General features: G+C 41.2%; 1 protein-coding gene and 1 pseudogene across 2 annotated transcripts in view; both read left to right on the top strand.

Annotated features, from left to right (window-relative positions):
• Cd163 (CD163 molecule) overlaps positions 1–418 on the top strand; it is a 30,109-nt gene extending 29,691 nt beyond the window's left edge. For both annotated transcript variants that reach the window (XM_021165215.3, XM_021165214.3), the window contains exon 17: positions 256–418. Coding sequence is in view for 1 of the 2 variants with exons in the window: in XM_021165214.3 (XP_021020873.2) it covers positions 256–277 (22 nt within the window). In the remaining variant the exon portion in view is untranslated. The remainder of the gene's footprint in view (positions 1–255) is intronic.
• Positions 419–4,765: 4,347 nt separating this feature from the next.
• Positions 4,766–5,221, top strand: LOC110295786 (cytochrome c oxidase subunit 6B1 pseudogene; annotated as a pseudogene).
• Positions 5,222–13,019: the final 7,798 nt, after the last annotated feature.

Here is a 13,019-nt window from a genome sequence, read left to right as displayed (position 1 = left end):
GTGTGTGTGTGTGTGTGTGTCTGCTTATCAAGAACATCCATAAGACTAAGGAGAAGCAGGGTCAGTACATAGTTTGAAATGTTTCAGGGATCCTGTCAGGCAGTTATAACATGTGTATAATTTATGCTATGATAAAGATTGTACAAGACATTACAAATGGCAGAAAATCCATCTAGAAGGTTTAGAGAGATTGTAAGAAGATGTCATGTTCTTCTATGTAAAGACAGAAATGACCTTTTTCTACTTGTGGATTAGGTTGGAGTTTAAGAAACCTTGACAGGACAGCCAGCTAAATGGAACAAGAGCCCAGGCAACGCACGGATGACCACAGCTGCATCTTCATGCAGTTTCCTGGAACTCTGCTGAACCTGCAAAAACCATATTTGTGAATGTGACCACTTAATATAGATGGGAAACTTTTGAGGGAATTAAATAAACAATATTGCTATTACATGGTTTGCTTGTTTGCAATAGAGTCTCATTATGTATAGCCCTGGAGATGGCGATAGAGAGCAGGCAAGCCTAGAATTCACAGAGATCTGCTTGTCTCTGCTTCCCAAATGCTGGGATCAAATACGTGTACCACCACATGTGGTTTAACCATTGTGTCTTGATTTTATAAACTTCTGGTTGGTTTTTCTGACATTTTTAGGGTTTCATGAATATAAAATAATGTCTTTTTGGTTGGCATGCTAATTTTTAAATATTATACACTTCCTTGTAGTGAGTTTAAGAATAATTTTCTTATAACCAGGTCAATTCATTTTCACTTTGGATTGTTTAATAAAGGGATATGGTCACTGTGACCACACACACAGCAGTTGTGACTGCCTATATGAGGCCTTCAAAAAATGTTTTAAAAATAGAGGGCTGGAGAAATGGCTCAGTGGTTAAGAGCACTGACTGCTCTTTCAGAGGTCCTGAGTTCAATTCCTAGCAACCACATGGTGGCTCACAACCATCTGTAATGGGAATCCGATGCCCTCTTCCAGTGTATCTGAAGACAGTGACACTGTCCTCATTAACATAAAATAAATAAATAAATCTTTTAAAAAGAAAAGACAATAGAGGCGGGGAGGGGCATGAGAGTGGGAGTGGGGACTAATTGAGAAGAAGATTGGAGGAAGTGGGGGGAGGTGAAAGGCTAGTGGGGAACTTATGTGATCACAGTGCATCATGTCCAAATATGACATGCCCAAAAATGTTATTAATAAAGAAGTGGAAAACAAGCTGTACTATGGCCAAACCTTTTGTTGCTAAAATTCTGATCACTGACATGAAATGCATAAACTACTTGATAAGGAAAAAGACTCAGTGGTTTAGTTATTCAGTCCTCAGGAAAGTATGATGGAAACTAAATAAACACATAAACTATGAGGAGTCTATACAAATATAACTAACATAAAGTAAGCACAAATATTATGAAAAATCATGATGTTAACATAAATATAATGATAAACATTAACATAAAGACAGTAATATTTAACTCAATTCAATACTAATCGTAGCCCAGAAACTTAGAATACCCAAGATACAACTTGCGAAACACATGAAAATCAAGAAGAAGAAAGACCAAAGTGTGGATACTTCGTTCCCCCTTAGAATGGGGGACAAAATACCCATGGAAGGAGTTACAGAGACAAAGTTTGGAGCTGAGACAGAAGGAAGGACTATCCAGAGACTGCCCCACCTGGGGATCCATCCCATAATCAGCCACCAAACCCAGACACTATTGCATATACTGAAAGATTTTGCTGACAGAACCCTGATATAGCTGTCTCTTGTGAGGTTATGCCAGTGCCTGGCAAATACAGAAGTGGATGTTCATAGTCATCTATTGGATGGAACACAGGGCCCCCAATGGAAGAGCTAGAGAAAGTACCCAAGGAGCTAAAGGGGTCTGTAATCCTATAGGAGAAACAACAATATGAAATAACCAGTACCCCCAGAGCTTGTGTCTCTAGCTGCATATGTAGCAGAAGATGGCTTAGTCGACCATCATTGGGAGGAGAGGCCCTTGGTCTTGCAAAGATTATATGCCCCAGTACAGGGGAATGCCAGGGCCAGGAAGGAGGAGTGGGTGGGTTGGGGAGCAGGGCTGGGGGAGAGCATAGGGGACTTTCGGGATAGCATTTGAAATGTAAATGAAGAGAATATCTAATAAAAAAATACTAAGCATAGCATCTGCAAACATGTTGAATGTTCCAGCCTTTTAAACAATTTATTTTTAATTAATTATATTAAAAATTACAAACATACTTATCATGAAAAATTGACATTTTCAAAATCATATGTTATGAGATGGCTAGATCAAGCTAATTTGTACATATTCTTTTGTGGATGTTTTTCTGCCCTGAGAACATGTTAAAACCTACTTCTCAGCTATCTTCTTTTTTTATTATTGGTTATTTTATTTATTTACATTTCAAATGGTGTTCCCCTTCCAGGTCTCCCCTCAGCAAATTCCCCCATCCCATTCCTTTCCCCTTTGCCTCTATGAGGGTGCTCCTCCACCCACCAGCCACTACTGCCTCACCTCTCTAGCATCCCCCTATGCTGGGGATTCGAGCCTCCAAAGGACCAAGGGCCTCCCCTCCCACTGATATCAGATAAGGCCATCCTCTGCTACATATATATCTAGAGCCATGAATCTCTCCATGTATATTCTTTGGTTAGTGATTTAGTCCCTGGGAGCTCTGGGTAGTCCAGTTAGTTGATATTGTTCTTCCTATGGGGTTGCAATCTCCTTCAGCTCCTTCAGTCCTTCCTCTAACTCTTCCCAGGCTCAGCCCTATGGTTGGATGTGAGCATCTGCATCTGAATTAGTCAGGTGTTGGCAGATTGTCTCAGGGCATAGCCATACCAGGCACTTCTTGGCATCAGAAGTACTGACCGGGTTTGGTGTCTACAGATGGGATGGATCTCAAGGTAGGGTGGTCTCTGGATGGCCTTTCCTTCAGTCTTTGCTCCATATTTTGTTTCTGCATTTCCTTTCAACAGGAACAATTCTGGGTTAAAATTTTTTGAGATGGGTGAGTGGCCTCATTCTTCAACTGGGGGCCATGCCTATCTACTGGAGGTAGACTCTGCAAGTTCTATCTTTGTTAAGTATTTCAGCTAATGTCATCCCCATTGGGTCCTGGGAGCCTTTCACCTCCCTGGTGTCTGGGACTTCTAGTGGCTACCCCCAGCTCCCCATCCCCCACTGCTACATATTTCTATTCAATTTCCTGACCCTCTGTACTTCTCTCCTGTCCCTTTCCATACCTGATCCTCCCTCCTTTTCTTCCCTCCCCCTCCTCTATCCCTCTCAGATCTCTCCCTCCCTCTACCTCCTGTGATTATTTTGTCCCCCCTTCTAAGTAGGATTGAAACTTCCACACTTTGGTTGTCCTTCTTCTTAAGCTTCATATGGTCTGTAGATTATATCATGGGTATTCTGAGATTTTGGCTAATATCCACTATCAGTGAGTATGTACCATGTATGTTCTTTTGTGTCTAGGTTACCTCACTCAGGATATTTTCTAGTTCCATCCATTTGCCTGTGAACTTCATGAAGTCATTGTTTTAAATAGCTGAATAGTACTCCATTGTGTAAGTGAAGCATATTTTCTGTATCCAATGTTCCATTGAAGAACATCTGGGTTGTTTACAGCTTCTGGCTATTTCAAATACAACTGCTATGAACATAGTGGAGCATGTGTCCTTATTACATGTTGGAGTATCTCTTGGATATATGCCCAGGAGTGGTATAGCTGAGTCCTCAGGTAATACTATGTCCAATTTTCTGAGGAACTGTTAAATTGTTTTCCAAAATGGTTTTACCAGATTGCGACCCCACCAGTAATGGAGGAGTGTTTCTCTTTCTTCACATCCTCAACAGCATCTGCTGTCACCTGAGTTTTTTATCTTAATCATTCCGACTGGTGTGAAGTGGAATCTCAGGGTCATTTTGATTTACATTCCTTGATCACTAAGTATGTTGAATATTTCTTTAGGAGCTACTCAGCCATTTAAGATTCCTCAGTTGAGAATTTTTTGTTTAGCTCTGTACCCGACTTTTAATAAGGTTTTTGGTTCTCTTGAGTCTAACTTCTTGAGTTCTTTGTATATTTTGAATGTTAGTCCTCTATTGGATGTAGGTTGGTAAAGACCTTTTCCCAATCTGTGGGTTGCCATTTTATCCTATTGACATCATCCTTTGCCTTACAGAAGCTTTTCAATTTTATGAGGTCTCATTTGTCAATTTTTGATCTTACCCTGAGCCATTGGTATTCTGTTAAGGAAATTTTCCCCTGTGCCAATGTGTTTGAGGCTCTTTCCCACTTTCTGTTCTATTAGATTCAGCATATCTTGTTTTATGTGGAGGTTCTTGATCAACTTGGACTTGAGCTTTGTACAAGGAGATAAGAATGGATCAATTTGCATTCTTCTACATAACAACAACCAGTTGAACCAGCACCATTTGTTGGAAATGTTCTTTTATCCACTGGATGATTTTGGCTTCTTTGTCAAAGATCAAGTGACCATAGGTGTGTGGGTTTATTTCTGAGTATTCTCTTCTATTCCGATGATCAGCCTATCTGTCCCTGTACCAATACTAAGCCATTTGTATCATTATTGCTCTATAGTACAGCTTGAGGTCAGGTATGGTGATTCTCTGAGTTCTTTTATTGTTGAGAATAGTTTTTGATATCCTGGGTTTTTGTTATTACAGATGAATTTAAGAATTGCTCTTTCTCCCCATCTGACATTGGCATCTTTGCTAAAGGTCACATTGAAGTAACGCTACTCCAGGACAATCTTTAGGAGTCGGGATGGCTGAAGACATCAAGACTAAAATCAAGAACTTCAATACCGCCCCCTTTGACAGCTGCTTCCCCAACCAGAACCAGACTAAGAACTGTTGGCAGAACTACCTGGACTTCCACCACTGTAAGAAGGCAATGACGGCCGAGGGGGGGTGATGTCTCCGTGTGTGAGTACCGGCGTGTGTACAAGTCCCTCTGTCCCGTGTCGTGGGTCTCAGCCTGGGATGACCGCATAGCTGAAGGTACATTTCCTGGGAAGATCTGACCTGGTTCCGCCCACTTCTCCTCTGTTCTTTGTCTTTCTCCCCAGATAGAAAAGAGAGACCTCAGTATATGATGGTCCCTACCCTGGGACCCTGAATCATGATGCAACTACTAATAAAAACTCACTGGAAAAGTTTCAAAAAAAATTGCTCTTTCAAGCTCCATGAAGAAGTGAGTTGGAAATTTGATGGAGATTGACCTTGTCTAGTTCCATCCATTTGCTGGCAAATTTCATGATGTCATTGGCTTTAATAGTTGAGTAATGCTCTGTTGTGTAACTGTACCATATTTTCTTTATTCTTTGGTTGAGCTAATTTAAAAAATGATCCGCAGCCAGGCGTGGTGGCGCACGCCTTTAATCCCAGCACTCGGGAGGCAGAGGCAAGCGGATTTCTGAGTTCAAGGCCAGCCTGGTCTACAAAGTGAGTTCCAGGACAGCCAAGGCTACACAGAGAAACCCTGTCTCGAAAAACCAAAAAAAATAAAAATAAAAATAAAAAATAAAAAAAATAAAAAATAAAAAATGATCCAAGGACTGAAATACCTACTTCTCAAAGAGAAGGGAAGGGGATAGACTTTGCTAAGAGCTAAATGAAAGAACATGGGTCATCTAGAAATGAAAACTCAAGCCATAATAAGGTGGGACATCACACCTACTAGAAGGGCTGTTAAAAAAAAATACAAGAGCAGATCTGACATCTCTAGACAGAGGGAGAGAGTACTGGGAAAGACAATTGGATGGGGTGCCGCAGACCCTCTGGGTCCCTGTGTCTGCGTAAAACAGGTCTCTAGAGTAGGTGGGCAAAGCTTAGGATTAATTTGACAAACAGAGACACACACAGGAGATGTGTTGAATCTGAATGTAATTTCCTGGTTGAGCCTCAGACTTTTTTATAATACAGAGTAACAGAATAGGGCACATTGAAGTTTTCCAGGTGCAAGAGGAGTGACTTCAAAAGGAACCAGATAAATGTTTACTCTAGAGATTATCACCCTGCTTCGGATCAGCCCTGTGCCAGGCAAGAGTTTCGCACTTTATTGTTAATAGCACCAGGGGGTTTTAACTCTTGACAGGCCTCAAGAATAATGTAGTGTCACTGACCCCAAAATTCTCTAGGCCTTGTTAAATTTTATCTAGTCTGGAGAATCCTCATTATCAGGATAGTATATTAACTTGCTCTTGGCATGGAATGTAGCTTGTGGTAAAATTTTTATCTCAGTGAGAATTTTAGTCTCTTTCTGCAGACAACTGAGTTAATGGCTCTGATTTATTGTAGTGCTTAATTAGTTACTGAATAGGTTAAGCTCCTTGCTGCTATCTGGGATCTTGGAACACTGGGAGAGGCTTTAGCTAATTCAGAATACAATCTTAAAAGGCATTTACAATAAGGTAATACTAAATAGAGAGCACATGGATCCATACACTAGACTAACGCGGGAGTGGAAAATTAATTTTATGGGTTAGGGGAAACGCCAAACTCCAGGAGGGAATTTCCGTGGAACTCTTTTCCTCGTGGGCAGCTTCCAGGCTTTCATCTGTCAAGCTGACTCCACCAGAGCAGTAGCAATGGGGGATCTCTGGAATGAGCTAGAAACCTAGGACAATGCAAATTCTCAGGAGTCAATGAGGGTGACAGAGCTAAGACTCCTAGCAATGGGGGATATGGAGCCTGAACCAACAATCTCCTATAACCAGGCAAGACTTCCAATGGAAGGATTGGAACACAAATCCAGCCACAAAACCTTCAATCCACACTTTGTCCTGCCTGTAAGATATGCAGGGGTAAAAGATGTATCGGGATTTGAGGAAGAGCCAACCAATGATTGACCCAGCCAAAGATCCATGGCATGAGAGAGAGCCCACCCCTAGCAGTATTAATGGTACTCTGCTACACTTGCAGACAGAGCCTAGCATAACTGTCACATAAATGTCAAAACTTTCATAGAAATAGTAAACTTGTAGGAAATTCCATTGGTCACTTTAGCACAGACTGATGTCACATATTTGCTCATGAAAACAAATCTGGTGGCTTAATGTGTGCCTTACAAAATTATTTTTACTACAAGATGAAATTTATGGGACAGAAACTCAAAACTGTAAACCAGGGAAGATAAATTGAAAGTTTAAGAGAATACATACTTCCCTTTGGTCTATAAGATGTTTCCCCCCCCCCCCGGAAGAATCTTTAACATCCTCTGTCATCCATATTCTAACACCATAAGGAGGTTAAAAGGCAAAAAACAGCCTCAGATTTTGGAATGACTTCTTCTTGGTACAAATAACTGCATGTCTTTCTCGTCTCGCTTCCAATGGACAGATCTGTTTAATAACTGCATGTCTTTCTCTTCTCATTTCCAATGGACAGATCTGTTTTGGCTACCGAGTGCACTTCTGGGACTCGACAGTTAATTATTCAGAATGAGCCTATGATGATAGTATCTCAAAACCCTTGGCATATAGATGACTAAAGATCTGCTCTGACTTTGCTGTGCCACTTGAGAGATGAAGAGTGTGGTTGAAATACACATAACAGCAGATCAGTACAAATATTATACAGTAAGAATGGAAATAGGAAGAAATATCTAAAATACTAAAAAGTCCATGGAGTTTGTAGAAGCAGCAGCACCACAACAAAGCTTGAATTACAGAAGAGAGAATGTCTAGTAGCCAGCAAAGGAGAAGATGTGGAGATGGGTTCTGTGAGGACATAAAGGGAGAAAAAATGAAAAGACTGAGATGAGACACTCAGGGGCTGCTCCTTAGTGGTTGGGATGGCAGAGAATGCTTTGCATGGTTTCAGTTTAAGCTTTGATGTGTGTGTGTATGTGTGTGTGTGTGTGTGTGTGTGTGTGTGTGTGTGTGTGTGTGTGTGTGTGTGTGTGGCTTAAAAGCCATATAAAGACAAACTAGGTTCATTCCTGTGTATGATTAAACCTCTGTTTCTAAAGGACAGAGTAAGTAAGAAAATGAAATAAATATATTTGGATAAATAAATAAATGAATCAAACAACTGTTGGTACTCTCCACTGGTGAAATAAGCCAATTCAAGCCAAATTAAAATATGAAGACAAGTTTATTGGTAGCAGGGGAGTTCACCAACCACACAGAAGAGGGTCAGTGAAGTCACCATGCAGAGGGAGTCAGAGGGAAGGAGGAAGAGAAAGAGAAAAAGCATAGAAAGAGAGAGAGGAAAAGAGGGAGAGGGAGAAGGAGATGGGGGAGGGGAAGGGGATTGGGAAGGGGGAGGAGGAGGAAGAGGAGGAGGCGGGAAAGAAGAAGAAGGAGGAGGAGGAGGAGGAAAGAGAGGAGAGGAGAGGGGAGGGGAGGGGAGGGGAGGGGAGGGGAGGGGAGGGGAGGGGAGGAGAGGAGAGGAGAGGAGAGGAGAGGAGAGGAGAGGAGAGGAGAGGAGAGGAGAGGAGAGGAGAGGAGAGGAGAGGAGAGGAGAGGAGAGGAGAGGAGAGGAGAGGAGAGGAGAGGAGAGGAGAGAAGAGAAGAGGAGAAGAGGAGAAACAGGAGGTAGGGAGAGAACCAAAATATCTGAATTATATAAGTAAGAACTTCTTGGGGAGGGGAAGCCCAGTCCCTGGACTTGAAAGTTCACCACAGAGGGTGGGGTATGTCTGTCATGCCCAGTAACAGGTAAGAACTGAGGGATGCTGGGAGAACCTGGAGGCCAGGTCCACTTTGGTATGTTAAATACACAACTCAGCTGTTTGTCTGAAACCCAACAACAAAAATACTTCTCATCTCTGAAGATTAAGGATGGAAGAAGTTATTCCAGTTAAGGGATAACTGGGATCACATCTGGAATCAGTAGCATTACAGGATATTTGGTTATTGTACATAAAAAACCTAGTTGTTTGGTTGTTAACAAAATTTAAAAACTTATAGACACCAGATGCATCTGAGTGTGTCCTGAAGAGATGCTGTTTGGCTGTGACTCTAAAAGCCTCCATAGATAAGACTAATACAGAATGGAAAGCCCCTGCCTATTTTAAGACAAGTTGCTTGGGAGAGATCTTGTGGTCTTTGTTCTAGGACCCAAGGCAAAGTTAGCAGGGTACCCTTAAACTACCCCTGCTAAAGGTAAAATGGCTTGTCCATATTGACTTGGCTTGGAGACAAGAATTGCTCTGCTTGATGAGCAAATGAACTCCAGCAATGTGTTCTAATCTTCTGACTCGCATTCTCTGACTCATGCGTCTTAACCTGGGCAAGCTTATTCTCTCTCTACAACCTGTCTCTTTATCACTGTCCTGGTAAAACTACCTCCTTCTTTTTTCTCTGCACTGCCCCTCAAGTAGCTTCCCTTTCCTCTCCCTTCTCATGAGAGTTGGGCGTATCCTATTCTGTCAAATCTTTGTCTGCCACTCAGTCAGACATCACTTTCAAACATGGCTGCTTCCTTCTACAAACTAACTTAACTTCATTGTTTGGGATTAAAGATGTCTATATTTCTGCCAGAGAAATAAAAGATGGATGCTGAGGGCTGAACGACACCACAACTAGAAATGGTTTGTTTGTTTGTTTGTTTGTTTGTTTGTTTGTTTGTTTCAGTAAATAACACAATCTTGAGGTTCATAATGTGATCAAATATCCTGCAACAAAGAAGCTCTCTTGGGTTTGGAATAGCTCAAGAGAAAGGTAGACTTGCATGGTAGGTAGAAAGAGGTTTCTAGAGAGCTAAGTGTAGAATCAGGCTTGCAAATAAATTCTTTGAAAATGGTAATGAAAAGAATTACCTTTCTGAGCTTACAGGTTTTTTACCTCAGTTTATGCCTCCCGTGTCTTTATTGGTATAAGTATTAATTAGATCTAAAGGGATAAATTTTACAAGTAGTGACTTTAAACTTACAGCACACAAACAGTGAGAAAGGGATGGTGACAGACCAGACATAGGATGGGAGGAGGTTTTGATGCCTGAACAGGCTTTGGAAGGCATGCCACTGTTTCTCTTGGCACCATCTCTGTCTCACACCTACTGCAGCGCTGGGAGAAACCAACTTTGTGTTTTCTGCTATGACTGAAAGCAGGAAATTTTCTGCAAATTCAGAGCAGACGTTCTGAGGGTTTTCAAAGGCTCCTGTTGGAGAAAGGCTTCCCATAGCTTGAGAGCTGTGAAAAGTTTTCTCTAATAAAGCTCCACACATGGGCTCCCTTCATGCAGGATGCATGCTCCATGAATAACTATTCTTTAACTTTGAGCACATCATCTGCTTATTATCCAATTAGAAAAGGTGAGAGAAAGCTAGGTTGAATTCAACAAGATTGTACTAACTGTAGAGATTCCCATCTGCTGCCGTTTATACCTTGGTTAGTTCCCTGCTCCTTAAACTGCATTGGGGCTCTGTTTCCTGAAATTGTTTCCTGTGTTGGTGACAGAGCTTGCTAATTTATCTTCTTATAGCTTATCCTAAGTTCTGACTACTGCTACAGATGGCTTCTCAGAATTTTCTAGAGCAAGTTGGGCAAATCAACTGTCTCTTGGGAGATTTAGTGTAGCTAAATAGTCTTTCAGTGACAATAAAAAGTAACAAAAAGTTGGAGTTTTAAATGGTAGAAAGAAGGAGAATGGAGCAATAATTGCTGGTTCTACCCTGTTTTTCCACCTCTGGTTCTGTTGGGAGGTCCCAGGGCCTTTGGGTATTTTTCTAATATGAATGGGCAAAGTAGTGATTGTAGCAATGTTGGTTCTGTTTCTGATCTAATAGAAAATCTAGTAATCAAATATGATAATGATGTAAGAGTCAATTTAGGATACTCATTCTTTTTTTTAAAGATTTATTTATTTATTTATTTATTTATTTATTTATTTCATATTTAATGTATGTAAGTACACTGTAACTGTCTTCACACACCAGAAGAGGGCATCAGATCCCCATTACAGATGGTTGTGAGTCACCATGTGGTTGCTGGGAATTGAACTCAGGACCTCTGGAAGAGCAGTCAGTGCTCTTAACCACTGAGTCATCTCTCCAGCCCATAGGATACTCATTCTTAAATACATGTCTCTGGTGAACTGAGAATGGATAAAGAGTCCAGGGAAAGCAAAAGTAATAAATGTATTCTTCAAGTAAAAAGAACATGTCTATAACTTGGGATAATATTAAGCCTCTGTTACCTGCTTTAGAGGGACGGCATGATTATGTAAAATGTTAAAATTAGAGGTAGTCACATGAAAGGAATGTGGGAACACTCCATGCTATTAATTACCTTAAGAATTTAAACATTTTGTCTCAAAACATCAAGTCTAAAGATATAATTTTATTTGGAAATAGGAAAGCAATAACAAGGACCTAGACTGTATCATTTTGTGAAAGTACACAATCTTTCCTCTAACCTGAGTACCAAGCTCTATTATCTGGAAAGTCCTTTTATTCAATATGTCTCTGTGGCTGTAAATAAATAAATAGCTAAACCATCATGACCAAGGCAACTTAGAGAAGGGTTTATTTGAACTTTGTGCTACAGAGTCCATGATGGCAGGGAGGATTGCAGTCAGTAGGCACGGTGCCCAGAATGGGAAGCCAAGAGTTCAAATCCTCAACCACGAGCAGGAAACAGAGAGCTCGAATCAGGAATGGTATAAGACATTCAATTCCCAAAACCTGCCACCACCCCACCCCCCAAAACTACTTCTATCAGGGCCACATCCATCTCTTAAACTCCCTAAACAGTGCCACCCACCGGGGAGCAGATGTCCAAATCTCAGTCTTCCATTCAAACTACTACAGTGCCGTTCCCAAGTTCTTTGTGCATTCATTCCATTTTACATAAAGGTCAGTAACTCTGTGAAGCAGGCACCGCTAGAATTCTCACGTTTAGTAACTGAAATGCACGACTCCGAAAAACAATTTGGCGAAGGTCTCCAGGCTTATCAACAAAGAACAGAGACTGAAAGGCAGACAGTTTAATTCATTAGCAGAATATGCTAAATGCTATGTTGCAATCTGAACCAAAGATGGCCACAGATGAGTGCAATGTGACAGACCTGTGGCCTACGAAATCCAGTGTCATACATGTAGATCCTTTTCCTTCCTTATTGATAAGATTATTTTATCTTATCAATATTCTATCCTACTCTTTCAAGGAGCATCCTTTTAGTAAGAATGTGCATCCTCTATATGCCGTGAATTCCTTACAGCTAAGTGTAAGCATGTGATTGCTGTCACCAGCGAACAGTTAAGATGTGGCCCATGTTCTTTGTTGTTCTCTGGAACAGATACACATGATTGACAAAAAGATGAGCAGAAAAATCCAGATGCCATGATGGCTTTTCTTGGTTGTCTGCTTGACTCTATCTGCAATCATGTAAAACCCTAAAAGAACCGGGCACACCTTCGAGGGATATTTGTTTACACAGATGGTTTGAAGCAGGAAGATCCACTTCTAATCCACTTCTAATCTGTATCTTTGGTGTGGGAAGACACACCTTTAATCCAGACCTTTTATGTTTGGGAAAACCCACTTGTAATCTGGGCCACCCCTTCGGTGGGCGGCCTACACAAAGGACACGGGAGAAGGAAGTTTGCTCTCTTTGTCTGTTTGTTCTCAATCTTGATAGCAAGTCCATTTCTTTACTGACATTAGAGCCTACTTCTCTGAAGTTTTGGCATATGCTGATGACCAACTGAAATGTCCAGCCTCATATACTAAACTACTGGGTTCTTGGATCTTCTGTTGGTAGACAGCCAGTGTTGGACTGGCTGGACCACAGCCTGTAAGTCCTTCTAATAAAGTCAAATATATTCATACCATTCTGTTCCTCTAGAGAACCCTAGCTAATGCAGATGAGATGACGGACCTGCTGTCTAGCACTACCAAATAAGACTACCATTTAAAGAGAAGTAGGGCTGGGGATGTGGCTCAGTGGGTAAAGCGCTTGCCACAGAAGTGTTAGGACCTGAGTTTGGATCACCAGGACCCACCATAGTTCAGACATG

The sequence above is a fragment of the Mus caroli genome, unplaced genomic scaffold (genome assembly GCF_978045245.1).
Source record: "Mus caroli unplaced genomic scaffold, Mus_caroli_1 scaffold_7, whole genome shotgun sequence".
NCBI lineage: Eukaryota > Metazoa > Chordata > Mammalia > Rodentia > Muridae > Mus > Mus caroli.
The sequence above is the reverse complement of the archived record's forward strand: the minus strand, read 5'-3'. Positions and strand labels throughout refer to the sequence as shown.